The sequence below is a fragment of the Pseudoliparis swirei genome, chromosome 15, assembly GCF_029220125.1.
Source record: "Pseudoliparis swirei isolate HS2019 ecotype Mariana Trench chromosome 15, NWPU_hadal_v1, whole genome shotgun sequence".
NCBI classification, from domain to species: Eukaryota; Metazoa; Chordata; class Actinopteri; order Perciformes; family Liparidae; genus Pseudoliparis; species Pseudoliparis swirei.
Genome location: NC_079402.1, coordinates 23,115,266 through 23,134,569, shown reverse-complemented (window position 1 = coordinate 23,134,569; position 19,304 = coordinate 23,115,266). Strand labels below are relative to the sequence as shown.

Here is a 19,304-nt window from a genome sequence, read left to right as displayed (position 1 = left end):
TGAGTCTGGTCTTGGGAGTCTGGTCTTGGGAGTCTGGTCTTGTGGGTCTGGTCTTGGGAGTCTGGACTTGTGAGTCTGGTCTTGGGAGTCTGGTCTTGGGAGTCTGGTCTTGGGAGTCTGGTCTTGGGAGTCTGGTCTTGGGAGTCTGGTCTTGGGAGTCCGGACTCTCAGGACGGTCTTTCTGGTCTTGTGACGTCACCACATCAACTGTTCTTGCTCATGAATTTACTCCACTTATTCACTGTAAAATACTTTACAGTGGAGTAGAATGTGTTGCGGTGTTCACTGTTTGGCGTAGGCTACGAATAAACGGTAATAACTAGTGATGGTGAGATGAAGCCTCATGAGGCATCGAACCACTTCAGCCAATTGGTTCGAGAAAGGGTTCATTTCTCGAAGCTTCATGTGCTCACGACACCCCCTAGTGGCCAAGTGCATAATCACAGGCAGCTGTATCTGAACCACATCATGTGATGCATTGAATGTGTGTGTGTCTGTTATGGCTGTTGGGAATGACTATGAATTACAAAAATGTATGACCAAATCATTTCTGTACATAAATGATCACATATGTGCATAATAAAATATTTTTTGAATGTATTCTGTGTGTGTAAATGTTCCCAAAATGGTAGTATCATATGATACGGCAGGTTGTGTAATAATGTTATTATGTAACTTTAGGAAAATGGCATGGGCTTAAGCAGGCAGAACAGTGTGTGTGTGTGTGTGTGTGTGTGTGTGTGTGTGTGTGTGTGTGTGTGTGTGTGTGTGTGTGTGTGTGTGTGTGTGTGTGTGTGTGTGTGTGTGTGTGTGTGTGTGTGTGTGTGTGTGTGTAACTAGGAAGAGGGGACTGAATATGCTTGTGTAACTTGGACAGTGATGTACAGGACAAGGGACATTTTATTCATTTTTTTCCAGAAATAACAGTTTCTCAACAGTTCCATCTTATCACCTATCCTTCTCTCCTCACTCTCCTAACTCTCCAAACTCTCAACCAACAACCCACATGTTGAATGGAGCCTGAGGGGTTTATATCGCTGTCAAACCTCCCGGCAAAATCTGAACCGCTTCCCGAAGCAGTCACGTGGTACAGCCGGGCAGCGAGGCTTCGGACGTCATCATGTTTGGCTCCTCCCCTAAATGAAGCAAGCCTCGATACGCGCTTCGAGGAAACGCCCCCTCCATCACTCGACACACGCTGCGAAGCGTCGGCACATCTCGTAACAACACTAGTAATAACTATACAACGTCTCGTAGCTTTCCTGACCCAGGGTCGCTACAATATGAAGTTATGAATCTTAACCTTCAGTCAAATTGACGTAACGTTATCTTTTAATAAATAATAAACTCTTTGTGCTCTTTAGATCCTCCAAAACCTAATTATATCTCATGTTTAGCCGCTACGGAGACGTCAGAGCCAGCGGAGCATTTCAAAAAGTCCTGCCGAGATCAGGCTTCTCTCGGGGGCCACACAGCGCGCTGAGCGCCCGGAGCTCAGAGGTCCCGCGAGCAGGACCCCAAATCTCCGTCGCATATCCTTATTAGGCTGAATCTCGATAAACCGACCACAGATTTGATGCTTAAACAACTAACTTCTCGGCTGAAACCATCCTTAAATTACATTCCGTGACTCAACAACAGTAGTTTTTAGAATGTACAGACAAGAATGCATAATAAACGCTGTTCGTCTACAGATCCAAGTGCTAGGGATCGATTGCTTCTGTCTTGCTCCCCGACTTGACCAATCCTGTTCAACACTGAGGTTCGGACCGCCCAGCTCATTTGAATATACGGACACGTAAATGTCACACATAAATAAATGAAGAAATACAGAAATGTAGAAATGCATTTATTTAATGATGTCCTGTTGAGTTACAACTTATATTTATTCATTCCTGTATTTATTCTTGTATTTATTCATGCATTTATTTATTTATTTATTTATTCATACATAAGTCAATTTAAAGTCCTCCATAAACTTCAACCCGTGAACTCGTGCGAGGCAGCGAGCATTGCGCATGCGTGAACACCCCCCCCTCCCCGACCCCCCCCCCCCAGCAGGTAAACTCCACCATGGCGGCGGCGCGAGGACATGTGCAGGATCCCAACGACAGGAGACTCAGACCCATTTACGGTAAGGACTCACCGGGGACTTTGAGACGTGTCTATGTGTGCGGGGGGGAACATCCTCTTTACCGGGGCCGGTTGGAGCCACCGGGAGCCGGCCGGGCCCCCGGTGAGGCCTCGCGACAGCTCCGAGACCACGGTGTCTGCTGCCTCGCTGCGCCCAGTGACAGTGCACCTTCCCCGGCCTCACACTGGCCGTTTGACAGCTAGCTAGCTAGCATGCTAATCTGTCAGCCAGCCGGGCTACAACCGGGAGTGCTTTGTTTTAGTTTTTTAAAAGAAAAAATAAATAAGTTTGTTTATTCATTATTATTGTGGTTTACGTAATTTGTTGTTGACTGGGGTTTCCGGTCTGGATTTCTGTAGCTAGCTCTTAGCTCCCGGTTAGCATCAGGTTCATAACAGTGGAAGGACAATGCTTCATGCTAACTAGCATGGAGCTGTCACATCCATGCAGAGAGGGGCTGATGCTCAATAACTCTCGTGCTCTGTGTCAGCGATGGAAGAAGTATTCACATCAGGTACTAACACCACACTAGATGTACTTCATTATACAAGTACAATGCATGCCTTTTAAAAACGTGGATACAAGTATGCATCAGCAGGAATGTCCTCAAAGTATGAACAGTAGTCCTGCTTGAACACTCATAATGTGCCACAACTGTACAAAGCTCCTGAATAAATGAGTATGTTGCAAGTTAACTCTTTTATATCCTGTTTATTATAATTATAATATATTCTACATCATGCATCGGTTTGCTATAAAATCATCATATGTGTGTAGCGTAACCGTAAAGGTGCGAGTTGTTCGTGAGTAGATCCCACGAGCAAAGTCAACGGACGGACGCGGATTGGGAGTTGAGAATATTTCAACTTTGGCGAATATTCGCAACTCGAAAGCCAATCGGCATTGAGCTGCTCCTCCTGGTGAATCCAACCGCTGCTCTAGTGGAGCTGAAGAGACATTCAGAGGTACAGGTGAGGGTCACCGAGCTGTGTGAGCCTACGGGTGATGTCATATATATATATATATATTAATGCTTTGAACCAAAACACAGGGGCGTTGGATGTTCAGACGTGTGTGTGATGTCCTCAACGAGCACTAGTGCTTAGTTCTTCATGGTGGATGAAGGAAATTATATAGATTTTTTTATGGAGATAAGTCCCGCCCCTCGCTTTTTCGTGCGGGTAAACTGTCGCGAGTGCGAACACGGCTCAACACGTCATCCTTTAGTTCATCGTGAACATGAAAAACTCATCCGACGAGAAATCACATTACAAACGTACTGGAGTACTTTCATGCAATTTTTCAGTTGCCGACCAGTTTTCTTCGGGACGCTCCGTCGTGAAAGCGTTCAGCGGCGGTACATTTCAAAATAACAGCTCGTCGCTCATAAATAAGTCGACTCGCCAACTTTCGGTTCGTCCAGAGAGAGAATAGACGTGACGTCACCGCGGCCCAGCTGTCCCGAGGTGTCTCCATTTGTGCCCGTCTGCGTACTTTACCATTTCAGAACCATTCCGAAAGAGTTTACGGAGGCGGCTTTACTGGGGATAAAGAGGCGGGGCCTAAAACAATAATGTAAAATACTAATTAATGTCTTAAAAACTGATTTTGTCCGAGTGCCACAAGGTTCACACTTTCTAAAATGGTCCGATCTCCTAGATCTAGTGGTAATACACGCATAGTTACATCCTGTCGCAGTCCAGCTTAATCTGTACTTGGTCTAAAATGTGATGATGTCATCATTGATGTGATGATGTCGTCTTGTGTTTCCCCAGATTACCTCGATAATGGCAACAATAAGATGGCGATACAGCAGGCGGACAAACTGCTGAAGAAACACAAAGACCTGCACTGTGCCAAGGTGAGCGGCCGGGTCGTCGACTGCTGACGTCGAACGTCTGAACGGAGCGATGAGAGACTTCTATACAACCAGAGGAGCCCCCTGGTGGTCAGGAGAGAGAATGCAGCTTCAACACATGAAGCATAGACTTGTATACAACCAGAGGAGTCACCCCCTGGTGGTCAGGAGAGGGAATGCAGCTTTAACACATGAAGCATAGACTTCTATACAACCAGAGGAGTCACCCCCTGGTGGTCAGGAGAGAGAATGCAGCTTTAACACATGAAGCATAGACTTCTATACAACCAGAGGAGCCCCCTGGTGGTCAGGAGAGGGAATGCAGCTTTAACACATGAAGCATAGACTTGTATACAACCAGAGGAGTCGCCCCCTGGTGGTCAGGAGAGAGAATGCAGCTTTAACACATGAAGCATAGACTTCTATACAACCAGAGGAGTCGCCCCCTGGTGGTCAGGAGAGAGAATGCAGCTTTTCAGAACTGGAGGTTACTGCCTGGCTACCACAAACACAACATTGTGGTAAAGCCTTTCTGTGAACTGTTGGTTTAATGTGAAGAATAAAATAATGTATTCATATAGTCTCCCTCCCTCTCTCTCTCCCCCTCTCTCTCTCCCTCTCTCTCGCCCCCTCTCTCTCTCTCCCTCTCTCTCCCCCCTCCCTCCCCCGTTCAGGTCCTAAAGGCCATCGGCCTTCAGAGGACGGGGAAGCAGGATGAAGCTTTCACTTTGGCCCAGGAAGTGACGGCTCTAGAGCCCACTGACGACAACTCGCTGCAGGCTCTGACGATCCTGTACAGGGAGATGCATCGTCGTGAGTCCACACACACACACACACACACATACTCACACACACTCTCACTCACACACACACGAGCTGTGGAGTGGCCGCCTGTTGAACTCGGTGTCGTCCACAGCGGAGTTGGTCACCAAGCTGTACGAAGCCGCGGTGAAGAAGGTTCCCCTCAGCGAGGAGTACCACTCCCACCTCTTCATGGCCTACGCCCGCGTCGGGGAGTACAAGAAGATGCAGCAGGTGAGGAACTCACGGGAATACAAAGATGGAGGTGTAATCAGAGTATTGAAGAGAGGATGTTGACGGCTGCCTCTCGGCCCTGTTCACAGGCGGGAATGGCCTTGTATAAAATCGTCCCCAAGAACCCGTATTACTTCTGGTCTGTCATGAGTCTGGTGATGCAGGTATGGCCGGATGTTTTTTAACATCCATTTTTTTCAACTATTACAGTCCCTAAATATTGTCATTATTACTAATAATGATACAAAATGATGTTTAAAAATGTCCCAAAATTGTTACAAAAAGTCAAAAGTTTCAAAAAGTCCCATCAAAACGTAAAAAATCATATTTTTTTAAGTCACAATTTATTCTTCAAAAAGTTAAAAACAAAATTTCAGTCACCATTTTTTTTTCTTGAAGTAACATATATTTTTTTGTCTAAATGTTTTCTTTAAAAAGTCCCCAAAACAATTTCAGTCACAATTTTTGTCTACAAAAAGTCACAAAATTGTTTCAAAAGCCCAAAATAAAAATATAAGTCACAGAATTCTGTTACAAAAAGTCCCAAACTGTCGATATGACTGAGCGTGCCGCTGTGTTGTGCAGGCCATCTCGGCTCAGGACGAGAAGCTGTCCCAGACCATGTTCCTGCCTCTGGCCGAGCGCATGGTGGAGAAGATGGTCAAGGAGGAGAAGATCGAAGCGGAAGCAGAGGTGAGTAGCCGTGACCCGAGGAGGAGGAGGCGGGTTTATTCTCTCCGTTTTGCACTGTAACAGAAAAGTGCTGTGAACAACTCAAACGTGTCTTCAGTGCAGAATGTTTACGTCTTTAAACTCGAGTTTAAAGACGTAAACATGAAACGCTTGAAGAGGTTTCTCCCCGTTTCAAAGTTTTTTGGGGAGTTTTCCTGAACCGATGTGAGGTTGTTGAAACTGTTTCTACATTTTATTTTATTGTCTTCCCGCGCCCTGTAGGTGCAGCTGTATTATATGATCCTGGAGCGTTTGGGAAAGTGTGTCGAGGCTCTGGATGTGATCAGGGGTCCACTTGGTGGTAGGTGTCCGCGTGTTTCTTCATCAGAGGTCGATGACGATGACAGTTACTAGGAGGAGCTTTCAACTGCTTGTGTGGCGGTCTCTGGCGGGGGAGGGGGGCCACGGGACAACCAGAACCGGGACACACTGTCGGACCCGGCTGCCAGAAAAGAAAAGATCTTTCTGAAGGGAGTTTGGCGGGAACACTACCGCCTCTGTCCACAGAGGGCGCCAGAAGCAACGTAGCGTGACAGCTCCCCGCAGCGACTCCAATCGGCTTCTGTTTAAATGTGCCGGTGTTCTCCAGCTGCAGTCCTTTTAGAGAGACGTCTTGTTTTAAGTGGCAGGTTTAGAAATGACGCAGAGCAGCAGAAGTAAAACACTCATGCACAAAGGTTTTTTTATTCAGAATTAATAAATGATATAAAATGTGTGTCTTCAGAGAAGCTGACCAGCGAGCTGCAGAGCAGAGAAACCAAGTGCATGAGTCTCTACCGGAGACTCCAACGCTGGCCGGAGTGCAACTCGCTGGCCCACAAGCTGCTGCTCAAGAAGTGAGTCCAGCACACACACACACACACACACACACACACACACACACTGAATGAGACTTGTGAGAGGCGGACCGTGTGTTCCTGTTTCAGTCCTGACGACTGGCAGTTCTACCCCTCCTACTTCGACTCTCTCTTCCACCTCATCGATCAGTCGTGGAGTCCTCCGGAAGACGGCGAGCAGTGAGTACACACAGTTTTTAAACAAATATAAATAATCAATAAACCAACTTTTAATTTTCTAAGACAAACTCCCCCTCCTCCGCTTTAAAACACAGAAAGAATGAAACATTGATCGATGAAATCGTGACTTCTGTCCTTTAAAAAAATCTCTCAGCGATTATGAAGAGCGAGTTTTACCAGACAGATTATAATATAAATGTAAATATCTGCTCGCCGTGCCCAGCTGTCCGGAGGGTCCGGTCCACCACACCGTGGCCGAGGTCGCGAGCTTCGTGGAGGAGAGGATTCTGGGGGAGGACGGCAAAGACTCGCGCTCGCTCCGAGGACCGTACTTAGCTCGCCTAGAACTGATTCACCGACTGAGGGAGCGGGGGGGCTGTCCCGAGGAGAAGCTGCTAGGTAAGAACACACCAGCCCCCCCCCCCCCCCCATGTGCTTCATCCTTCCTGTGTGTCTTCAAACAGGCGACCCTTTAGAGCTGATGGTGCAGTTCTTTGTGAAGTTTGGAGACAAGCCGTGCTGCATCACCGACCTCAAAATATACCTCCACCTGCTCTTCCCCGAGCAGCACGTGACGGTGAGTCCAGCGGCGTCGTTGTGATTGACGGGAGGCGGGTCTTAAAGCACGCTTACCCCCCCCCCCCTACTGTTCCCTGTGTAGTTCGTGAACCGCCTAGGGGAGGCGGTGCCCCTGGGGCCACAGGGCGACGACGGCTTGGCGTTCCCCGAGGACACGCGGGCGCTGCAGAGGCACCTGTGTGTGTGCCAGCTGACCCGAGCCCTCGGGCTGCACCACGCGCTGCCGCCGGGCGGGAAGCTGCGGCTCATCGCCGAGCTCAAGGCCCACTACCGCCACGGCCTCCAGTTCGGTGAGAGCTTTAACCCCAGTGTTATTATTAGTTATTTATTCTCATTATGTTTTTTTATTTGAAAGTCAGCATGTTTTTTTTGCATGTGCAGATTTTTAGATGATGCTTATTTTAGAGACATATTTACAGCAAGAAGTGTAAAACAACAAAGAAAACAACGTATAACTAGTGAGTGATCTATTCTCTATTGTTCATTCATGAAAATAAAATCAGGTCTATGAGGATCTTTCACTTGTTTATCGGCCTGGAAGCGACGGAGTGCTTTTTAAATGTGTTTCTTCCTCCGTCTTTTTTCACGCGTACGAAAAGAAGCGTGAACAACTTGAGTTAACTTTCTGCTTCTTGACACGTTTCTCTTCTCGTCCGTCTCATCACGGCTTCCTCTCGTGTTCTTTTTATAAAGAATAAATCATAACAAGAATAAAGCTGTTCTATTCTCATGAAAGAAAAGAGGATTCACACCTTGTAGCAGCAGCACTTTGTAGAAAAGAGATAAATAAGAAGACAAGACGTACAAAATAGTGCCCAAGTTAAACTATAGGGATGAAATATAACGGATAGAAAATACCTAAATGAATAAACAAGATCAAATAAGAAAACATCAAAGAGAAGCTCGACACAACTGTTTCAAAAAGTTTTTAAAAAATATTCAAAGTCACAGAATTGTTTCAAAAAGTCACAGAATTGTTTCAAAAAGTCACAATTGTTTCAAAAAGTCTCAGAATTCAATTCCCAAAAGTCCCGCTCTGTTTAAAGAATGAAGATGTTTCTGTGTTTCCATGTTTCTGTCTTTCTATGTTTCTGTGTTTCTATGTTTCTTTGTTTCCGTGTTTCTGTCTTTCTATGTTTCTGTTTCCGTGTTTCTGTCTTTCTATGTTTCTGTTTCCGTGTTTCTGTCTTTCTATGTTTCCGTGTTTCCGTGTTTCTATGTTTCCGTGTTTCTGTGTTTCTGTGTTTCCATGTTTCTGTCTTTCTGTGTTTCCGTGTTTCTGTCTTTCTGTGTTTCTGTGTTTCCATGTTTCTGTGTTTCCATGTTTCTGTGTTTCCGTCCGTGTTTCTGTGTTTCCGTGTTTCCGTGTTCCCATGTTTCTGAACGCTGCCGCGGTCCACAGGGTCTGACGCGCTGCAGACGGAGCTGCAGTTCTCCGACATGTACTGCCTCATGGCGGCTCACGTCTACATCGACCTGTGGAAGGAGACGGGTGAGCCGTGTTCCTGGGACATCGCTCCTGTTCTGTGGGCGTCTCTAAATGTTGTTGTTGTTGTTGTGGTGGCTGCAGGCGATGACAACATGGTGTGGCAGAGCCTGGGCGTGCTGCAGGAGGGTCTGGCCAGCAGCTCCTCCAACGCCCAGTTCAAGCTGCTCACGCTGCTGGTCTACTGCCACCTGGGCGCCTTCGAGCCCGTGGTGGAGCTCTACTCCAGCCTGGACGCCAAGCACGTGCAGCACGACACCATCGGGTGAGGGGCAAACCTCCCCGGGAGGGATTTACCCAGAAGCCATCTGCTTCGGGCCGAAGCCGACGAGCTGAACGCAGTCGCCGCGGTCGGGTTTTCATCTTTCCGACGGTCCTTGAACACATCGGCAAAAAGCAGCCGATGAGCAGCTTTAAAAATACGCTTTACTCAACGCGGCTCGTTTTTTAAAGTGAAAAACAAGATCGAGAGAAAAAAAAGTGCAAAAAGCCGCCGCATGTCTCGAGGCTGGGAGGAAACGTGCTGACGCTCTTTGAGCTCTGAAGTGATTTAGTGAGTTAAGTCGACTAAACGCTTCACGCCTTGAACCAACGGGTCCGCCCCCCGAGGCGTTCGATGAGCGTTGGAAACCAGAGTTACATGTTTTCTATTCTTTCTCAGCTTCCTGTTGACGCGCTACGCCGGCTCTCTGGGTCAGTTCGCTGCTGCCTCCCAGTCCTGTAACTTCTCCCTCAGGTTCTTCCACTCCAACCAGAAGGATGTGAGTCCTCTTCTTCCTCCTTTTTCTCTTCTTCATTTGACTTTAAACATCTTTTAATGCGTGTTAACTTTCCTCCTCCTCCGCATCCTGCTCCTCTGCTCCCTCTTCCTCCTCCTCCTCTTCGTCGTCTTCATTCTACTTTAAACATCTTTTGATGCGTGTTAACTTCCCTCTCTCCTCCTCCACTTCCTCCTCTTCATTGTACTTTAAACCTCTTTTAATCCCTGTTAACTCTCTTCTTCTTCTTCTTCTTCATTCTACTTTAAACATCTTTTAATGCGTGTTAACTTTCCTCCTCCTCCTCCTCCTCAGATCTCAGAGTACATCATCCAGGCGTATAAGTACGGGGCGTTTGAGAAGATCCCAGAGTTCATAGCGCTCCGGAACCGGCTGAACCAATCGCTGCACTTCGCCCAGGTGCGCACGGAGGGGATGCTGCTGGACCTTTTCCTGGAGGCCGACATGTGAGCGCGCAGCATCCATCTGGAGAGACTTCTGGCCTGTTGTTGTCGTCTTATTGTTGTGTACTTGTCTTCCAGTGTGTTGAGCCTGGAGGAGAGTGTGAAGGCCATGTCGTTGTCTCCGGAGGAGGACGACATCCTCTGGGACACCATGAGGGACAACAGGGACCTCACCGTCTTCACCTGCTGGGACCCCAAAGACAGGTATGTTTTTATTTAGGATTCAAATCACAACTCTCGTCTTAGTCCGGTGGCTCTTTATGAATGCACGCAAATATTTATTTACGTTTATTTCAATGCAAAAAAAATTGTTTGTGCTAAAGTTTTAAATAAAATGAGGGAAGAAATATCTACTTTTTAAATGTGTCCAGTATCTAATTCACAGTATTAAAAATATATATATATATAATAATAAAAAAATTAAGAAATAAATTAAAAATAAATATTATATATATACTGTATATATTTTTCTTTTTTTATAAATAAACATTCGAAATAAATAAAATTACTATTTGTATGTGTGTGTGTGTCTATATATATATATATATAAGAGAGAGAGATATAATTTTTTTATGAATAATAAAAAGAGTGAATGAATAATTTCACAATAACACAAACTAACCAACCAATGGAGGCAGAGCACTCTGAGTCTTTTAGTCAGTGGAGTCTGGCGTCTTTAAAGAGAGCCGAGACGAACTAATGCAGATTACTCTGTGCTCTTTTATGTCGTTTTAAACCTGGTTGTTGTTATTGTTGTTGACCTCTGTTCCTTCTTCCTCCCCCAGACAGCTGACCGAGGAGCACCGGCGCCGCTCTCTGGAGGAGGAGACGGTCTGGCTGCGGTTGCGCTCCCTGACGCTCCGCCTCCTCGCCGCGCTGGCCTCGCCGGGACGCGCGCCGTCGCGGCAGAACTCCGACACGGCCAACGAGAACGGCGTCGCCAACGACAACGGGACCCCGTCGGCGCTCGCCGGGCTGCTCGCCCAGCTGCAGCGCGCCCTGCAGACGGCGGCTCGGATGGCGGAGAAATGCACACAGGTGGTCATCTCTCTGTTGTGATTGACGGGAGGAAGTACACACACAATACACACCGCTGTAACGCGTGTTGTTGTTGTTGTTGTTGATGCAGTATCCACTCCTCGGCCCCCCCGCCACCCGCCTGGCCTCGGCTCTGTCCAGCGGCAGCTGTCAGTGTCAGGCTGCAGCCCTGCAGCTGTCGGTCCACCTGCAGGACCTGGAGAGCGCCGGACTCGGTGAGGAGAGAGAGAGAGCCGTCGATCGCCCGCCTCGCCCTCCTCCTCCACTCACCGCTCCCTCTCTTTTCTTCCCCTCTTTCACAGACGAGTCGTCGGAGCTTCAGACTCAGATCTGTAACGGCTTCCAGTCGTTAGTCGTTCAGCTTCGAGGTGAGCGGCGTCCCGACCGCACAGCTTCCTGTTCTCGTCTCACGCCGACGTCCCGCTTCACCTTTTCTTTTCTTTCCTCAGAAATACTGAATAAAGGCGAAGGGGACTTATTGGAAATGAAAGGAGGCAAATTAAAAACCCGACCCTCCTTATTAGAAAACCTCATCTTCTTTGTCGAGGTGAGAAATATTTATTTATTTATTCCTCCTGCAGACTGTCGGTCAAAGTCACGTGATGTCGTTGTGCGTGATGTCGTTGTGCGTGATGTCATTGTGTGTGATGTCATTGTGTGTGATGTCGTTGTGTGTGATGTCATTGTGTGTGATGTCATTGTGTGTGATGTCGTTGTGTGTGATGTCGTTGTGTGTGATGTCATTGTGCGTGATGTCGTTGTGTGTGATGTCATTGTGCGTGATGTCGTTGTGTGTGATGTCGTGCGTGATGTCGTTGTGTGTGATGTCGTTGTGTGTGATGTCGTTGTGCGTGATGTCGTTGTGTGTGATGTCATTGTGCGTGATGTCGTTGTGTGTGATGTCGTTGTGTGTGATGTTGTTGTGTGTGATGTCGTTGTGTGTGATGTCATTGTGTGTGATGTCATTGTGCGTGATGTCGTTGTGTGTGATGTCGTGTGTGATGTCGTTGTGTGTGATGTCGTTGTGCGTGATGTCGTTGTGTGATGTTGTTGTGTGTGATGTCGTTGTGTGTGATGTCGTTGTGTGTGATGTCATTGTGTGTGATGTCGTTGTGTGTGATGTCATTGTGTGTGATGTCGTTGTGCGTGATGTCGTTGTGCGTGATGTCATTGTGTGATGTCGTTGTGTGTGATGTCGTTGTGCGTGATGTCGTTGTGTGTGATGTTGTTGTGTGTGATGTCGTTGTGTGTGATGTCGTTGTGATGTCGTTGTGCGTGATGTCGTTGTGCGTGATGTCATTGTGCGTGATGTCGTTGTGCGTGATGTCGTTGTGTGTGATGTCGTTGTGCGTGATGTCGTTGTGTGATGTATTGTGTGATGTCATGTGTGTGATGTCATTGTGTGATGTCATTGTGTGTGATGTCATTTGTGATGTCGTTGTGTGTGATGTGATGTCAGTGTGATGTGTGATGTCGTTGTGCGTGATGTCATTGCGTGATGTCATTGTGTGTGATGTCATTGTGTGATGTCAATGTGTGATGATGTGTGTGATGTCATTGTGATGATGTGCGTGTGATGTCAATAGCGTGATGTCATTATGCGTGATGTCATTGTGCGTGATGTCATTGTGTGTGATGTCATGCGTGATGTCATTGTGTGTGATGTCATTGTGTGTGATGTCAATGTGATGTGATGATGTGATGTCATTGTGTGTGATGTCATTGTGATGTCATTGTGCGTGATGTCGCTGTGTGTGATGTCGTTGTGCGTGATGTCACAGCGTGATGTCATTGTGCGTGATGTCATTGTGCGATGTCATTGTGTGTGTGATGTCAATGTGTGTGATGTGTGATGTCATTGTGTGTGATGTCTGTGATGTTGTGTGATGTCGTGATGTCATTGTGTGTGATGTCAATGTGTGATGTCGTGTGTGTGATGTCACAGCGTGATGTCAGCGTGATGTCAGTGTCGTGATGTGCGTGATGTCATGCAGCGTGATGTCATTGTGCGTGATGTCATTGTGTGCGTGATGTCGTTGTGATGTCGTGATGTCATTGTGTGTGATGTCGCCAGTGTGATGTCATTGTGATGTCATTATGCGTGATGTCGTTAGCGTGATGTCATTGTGTGATGTCGTTGTTGTGTGATGTCGTTGTGTGATGTCAAGCGTGATGTCGTATGGTGATGTCGTCGCGTGATGTCGTGAGCGTGATCGTGTGCGTGATGTCGTTGTGTGATGTTGTTGTGTGTGATGTCATTGTGCGTGATGTCATTGTGTGTCGTGTGATGTCGTTGCGCGTGATGTCGCCAGCGTGATGTCACAGCGTGATGTGCTAAAGCGTGATGCGTGATGATTTGTCGCGTGATGAGATGTCATGCGTGATGTCGTGTCGTTGTAGCGTGATGTCGCGTTGTGCGTGATGTCGTTGTGTGTGATGTCACAGCGTGTGATATGTCAGTGTGATGTCGTTGTGCGTGATGTCGCAGCGTGATGTCGCGTGCGTGATGTCACGTGATGTCATTGTGCGTGATGTCGTGCGTGATGTCGTTGATGTCGCCAGCGTGATGTCGTTGTGCGTGATGTCGTTGTGTGTGATGTCGTTGTGCGTGATGTCACGTAATGCGTGATGTGGGTGCGTGATGTCACAGCGTGATGTGTTATGCGTGATGTCATTGTCGTGATGTATGCGTGATGTCGTTGTGTGTGATGTTATGTGATGTTGTTGTGTGTGATGTCGTTGTGCGTGATGTCGCGCAGCGTGATGTCGTTGTGCGTGATGTCGTTGTGCGTGATGTCGTTGTGTGTGATGTCATTGTGTGTGATGTCGTTGTGTGTGATGTCATTGTGTGTGATGTCATTGTGTGTGATGTCGTTGTGCGTGATGTCATTGTGCGTGATGTACGTGATGTGTGTGATGTCATATGCGTGATGTCATTGTGTGATGTCATGCGTGATATCGTTGTGGTGATGTCGTGGTGTCGTGATGTCGTGATGTCGTGATGTCGTGATGTCGTTGTGTGTGATATATTTGTGTGATGTCATTATGCGTGATGTCGTATGCGTGATGTCATTGTGTGATGTCATTGTGTGTGATGTCATTGTGCGTGATGTCATTGTGCGTGATGTCGTTGTGTGTGATGTCATTGTGCGTGATGTCATTGTGTGTGATGTCGTTGTGCGTGATGTCATTGTGCGTGATGTCGTTGTGCGTGATGTCGTTGTGTGTGATGTCATTGTGCGTGATGTCGTTGTGCGTGATGTCATTGTGCGTGATGTCGTTGTGCGTGATGTCATTGTGCGTGATGTCGTTGTGTGTGATGTCATTGTGCGTGATGTCGTTGTGCGTGATGTCATTGTGTGTGATGTCGTTGTCAATAAAGTGATGTCGCGGTGTGTGATGTCAACAGCATGTCATTGTGTGTGATGTCATTGTGCGTGATGTCGTTGTGTGTGATGTCATTGTGCGTGATGTCATTGTGTGTGATGTCGTTGTGCGTGATGTCGTTGTGCGTGATGTCATTGTGCGTGATGTCGTTGTGTGTGATGTCGTTGTGCGTGATGTCATTGTGCGTGATGTCATTGTGCGTGATGTCGTTGTGCGTGATGTCGTTGTGTGTGATGTCGTTGTGCGTGATGTCGTTGTGCGTGATGTCGTTGTGCGTGATGTCGTTGTGCGTGATGTCGTTGTGTGTGATGTCGTTGTGCAGACGGTGTGCATCGTCTTGTGGACGGCGAGTCACTGTGCCAAGATCCTCCGACCGCTGAAGACCAGCCTACAGAAGAAGAAGAAGAAGAAGAAAAAGGATGTGAACACGGCGCTGGTATGATGACCGTACAGGTTCCATGAGTCAAAGTACCCTAGAGTTCACCTCTGACCTCAGGACGTGTGTCTCTGGCAGCCGGCCGTGGTTTGTGGGTTCCAGGAGCTGACGGGGAGCTTGCAGGACCTGCTCACCCAGGCTGTGGAGCACATCAGGGGGCAAGAGACCGGCATCACGGCCCTGCAGCTGGCCGGCCTGAGCCTGGAGGGAAACTCACAGGTGAGCATGCAGACCACAGCTTCATGTGGTGAGCTGCATTCTCTCTCCTGACCACCAGGGGGCGACTCCTCTGGTTGTATAGAAGTCTATGCTTCATGTGTTAAAGCTGCATTCTCTCTCCTGACCTCCAGGGGGCGACTCCTCTGGTTGTATAGAAGTCTTCATGTGTTGAGCTGCATTCTCTCTCCTGGCCACCAGGGGGCGACTCCTCTGGTTGTATAGAAGTCTATGCTTCATGTGTTAAAGCTGCATTCTCTCTCCTGACCTCCAGGGGGCGACTCCTCTGGTTGTATAGAAGTCTATGCTTCATGTGTTAAAGCTGCATTCTCTCTCCTGACCTCCAGGGGGCGACTCCTCTGGTTGTATAGAAGTCTATGCTTCATGTGTTAAAGCTGCATTCTCTCTCCTGACCTCCAGGGGGCGACTCCTCTGGTTGTATAGAAGTATTCATGTGTTGAGCTGCATTCTCTCTCCTGGCCACCAGGGGGCGACTCCTCTGGTTGTATAGAAGTCTATGCTTCATGTGTTAAAGCTGCATTCTCTCTCCTGACCTCCAGGGGGCGACTCCTCTGGTTGTATAGAAGTCTATGCTTCATGTGTTGCGCTGCATTCTCTCTCCTGACCACGAGGGGGCGACTCCTCTGGTTGTATAGAAGTCTATGCTTCATGTGTTGAGCTGCATTCTCTCTCCTGACCTCCAGGGGGCGACTCCTCTGGTTGTATAGAAGTCTATGCTTCATGTGTTGAGCTGCATTCTCTCTCCTGGCCACCAGGGGGCGACTCCTCTGGTTGTATAGAAGTCTTCATCTGTTGAGCTGCATTCTCTCTCCTGGCCACCAGGGGGCGACTCCTCTGGTTGTATAGAAGTCTTCATGTGTTGAGCTGCAGTCTCTCTCCTCCAGGACGAGGAGTCGTTTGCGAAGGCTGCTATGGACAAAGTGCAGAGCAGTTACCTGCGCTCACTACAGGAGGCGGGAGATCTGCTCAAGAAGAGAGCGGAAACCATAAAGAACCTCAAGATCTGAACCCTCCCACCTGAGCCCCCCCCCCCCCCCACCAGCTAACTGAGTCCTACAATCCAAACTCACCTCCTTCCTGTCCTGCAGATTTCTCAACTCAGCAGTTTGTGAGCTCTCAATCTGGATTTTTATTTTCTCGTCTTTCACCTCAAACACACACAGACACACACACACCACGGGAACATGTTCGACTCCTCTAGCACACAAAGCTTGGAAGTAAACTCGTGAAAATGAGGAATAAAGACGTGGGAAAGACATTCATTTTTTTTTTTTTACTAAATCAAAACAAATAATGCAAATATAGGAAATAAAGACTAAAGCCGCTTTAGATGACGTAATCTAATAAATTATTGTACATAGTAAAGAACTACTACCACAACTTAAAATAAGATTATGAGACACAATAATGTCCGTTAAGTTGCTTCTTTTTATGCCTCACTTTGTTTTGTTTCCTCTGGTGAGAACAATCAAAGCAACACACACACACACACTCTGGGACTGTTAACACTAAGGAGTAAAGGTATGTCATTGCTGTTTCTCAAAGAGCGGGAAGGCACAATATTCACGGACTCCTGCCGACGGACGTTTCCCCTCGTTAAAGAATTATTTTGTCACAATCTTTTTCTTTTATGTTTTATTTGTTGTTTTTTGTGTATCTTGTGTGTGTCTCCTTGAAAGTAGTTGCAGTATTATAAAGAGCAGTAGTGGGATGAGTTCAGAGGACGTATGTTTTTTATTTTGAAGTCTGACTTGTTTCTTTTATACCAGGAGAAGCTCAAACACGTCGACTAAAACACACACTGACTGAATCCTTTCACACTTCTAATTATTTAAAAGTTCAATGTGCGGTTATGTTCATCCCTTTTGTTTTTTTTAACTCCAATCCACGAAATGTTACTGCTGCAAAATGCATCGTTATGCAAAGATTAATTATCTTGTGACAAAACTATTAAGTGAAGAAATAAGTAGAATGTGCGATGATGCATGTTTTGACAGTTTGGACTTTGACCCAAACTACGGAAGCCCGGAGAGGACAAAAAACATGGCGGTTGTTCTATTTTCTGAATCTGAGCCAAATGTTTTCTCTCCTGTTTTTTTTAACTTAAAATGTGACTTTTATTTTGTTGTGTAGAATTCATCAATCTGCAGATTGTAGCTGCATTAAAAATTCCATATTTTAATTTGATATTTGAGAAATTTGGCAACTCCTGGGATAAAATAAGAGACAGACCTGTAAATTGAGAGTACTGAAAATACTGCAACGCTTTAATCGGCGTTACTTCCTTCAAAGAAACACTTCCAGGTTTCCACTTATTTAGAAAAACAAACTGTTTTGCTATAATAGTTAGTGTTTGTTGTTGTAGTTCTCATTATGGCCACAAGAGGCTCTAAATACGCCTAAAAGCATGAATTATTTCCTTTCAGGTGAGTTTATATTTCCTCTCTAACTTGTTTAGAGTTCTTGAAGAAAGCATGAATGTTTTGCACATCAGCCCCCTGTGGCCACAATGAGTATTACAACAACAACCCCATTTTTTATGGACTTTTTACATGCAAAACTTTATTTCTCCTGTTTTACAGACGACATAGGACAACCAGTTATTTAGTCTTAAGCCCAGAAGAGGAAACACAACTTGGATCAATTAGAAAACAGAGGATTTTGTTCCCCACTTCCCCCTCTGGGCTTCCGTACCTCTAGAATATATTCTGGACTAAATTGTAAATTTAGAGTTGAGGAAGCAGTGCGATGTTTTGTTTTTTTAAACAGCGGCTGCAGTCGACGCCAAGATATCTGTCCTGTGTTCATGTGTTTGTCATTCCCTTTAGAGCCCCGCCCCATAAAAAGTCTCATTGAATCAAAACATTCTTCAGCATCTTCTCCGGTTATTCATCACCAGTGAGACGCCGTCAGACGTCGTTTACAGAGGTCACACAGAGCACTGATGGACGGCTGCAGAGCGTGGGCCGTCTTCGTTTTGTTTTGCTATTTTTATTAAGACTTTGACAGCGATGTGAAGATAAACGATGGATCCTCCCTCCTTCCTGTTCATCTTGCATACAAATCACATCTGCTAATAAATGACTTTTTTCTTTGAACCTCCGAGCCGTCTGTCTGAGTGGCTGCAGAGAAGATGTTTGCGATACGACCACATGTTGCTTAGGATTGACAATCTGGAGCGCCATCTCGCCCTCCTCTTTTGTGAGAAAATGGAAAACAGAAACACTAGAATGTCCAAGCTTCTTTTTTTTTCATAAGAAATAAAAGTAATTGTGAGAATTTGGTTGTGAAATGTTTTCGCCCCTCTATGTATTTCTATTTAAATGTTAATGATCTGATAGTGAAACAAAACCATTTAATGACGTCACCGTGGCAAATAAAAAAAAATTCAGGATTAATTGAGACAACTGTAAATTCATTTTTTTTTTTTAAGAAAATGGTATCCTAAATTAATAGATCAATATAAAGTAGATTTATATTATATTCATAAATATATTGATATATAGATATATTTATATATATGTGTGTATGTACACTACCGTTCAAAAGTTTGGGATCACCCAGACAATTTTGTGTTTTCCATGAAAACTCACTTTTATTTATCAAATGAGTTGCAAAATGTATAGAAAATATAGTCAAGACATTGACAAGGTTAGAAATAATGATTTGTATTTGAAGTATTAATTTTTTTCTTCAAACTTTGCTTTTGTAAAAGAATGCTCCTTTTGCAGCAATTCCAGCATTGCAGACCTTTGTCATTCTAGCTGTTAGTTTGTTGAGGTAATCTGTTGACATGTCACCCCACGCTTCCTGAAGCACCTCCACCAGTTGGATTGGCTTGATGGGCACTTCTTGAGGACCATACGGTCAAGCTGCTCCCACAACAGCTCAATGGTTGAGATCTGGTGACTGGCCACTCCATTACAGACAGCAAGCTGCCTGCTTCTTCCCTCAAGAGTTCTTCACAATGTGGAGGTGTGCTTTGGGTCATTGTCCTGTTGGAGGAGGACATTGGCTCCAATCAAGCGCTGCCCACAGGGTATGGCATGGGCGTTGCAAAATGGAGTATTAGCCTTCCTTGGCCAAAATCCCTTTTACCTGGTACAATCTCACTTTCCCAGCACCAGCAGCCCCAGACATGCGG

The 19,304-nt window shown here is 46.2% G+C and overlaps 1 protein-coding gene across 1 annotated transcript; it reads left to right on the top strand.

Annotated features, from left to right (window-relative positions):
* The first annotated feature begins 2,060 nt into the window (after window positions 1-2,060).
* Window positions 2,061-18,258, top strand: naa25 (N-alpha-acetyltransferase 25, NatB auxiliary subunit). The gene is made up of 24 exons (XM_056432879.1): window positions 2,061-2,134; window positions 3,910-3,995; window positions 4,667-4,805; window positions 4,909-5,027; window positions 5,117-5,191; window positions 5,613-5,720; window positions 5,982-6,060; window positions 6,484-6,595; window positions 6,686-6,775; window positions 6,999-7,174; window positions 7,240-7,352; window positions 7,437-7,644; window positions 8,757-8,846; window positions 8,925-9,105; window positions 9,502-9,601; window positions 9,914-10,065; window positions 10,141-10,266; window positions 10,848-11,100; window positions 11,192-11,315; window positions 11,403-11,468; window positions 11,550-11,647; window positions 14,810-14,923; window positions 15,002-15,142; window positions 16,045-18,258. The coding sequence occupies exons 1-24, from the start codon at window positions 2,074-2,076 to the stop codon at window positions 16,165-16,167; spliced, it is 2,934 nt and encodes a 977-aa protein (XP_056288854.1). The 5' UTR covers window positions 2,061-2,073; the 3' UTR covers window positions 16,168-18,258.
* Window positions 18,259-19,304: the final 1,046 nt, after the last annotated feature.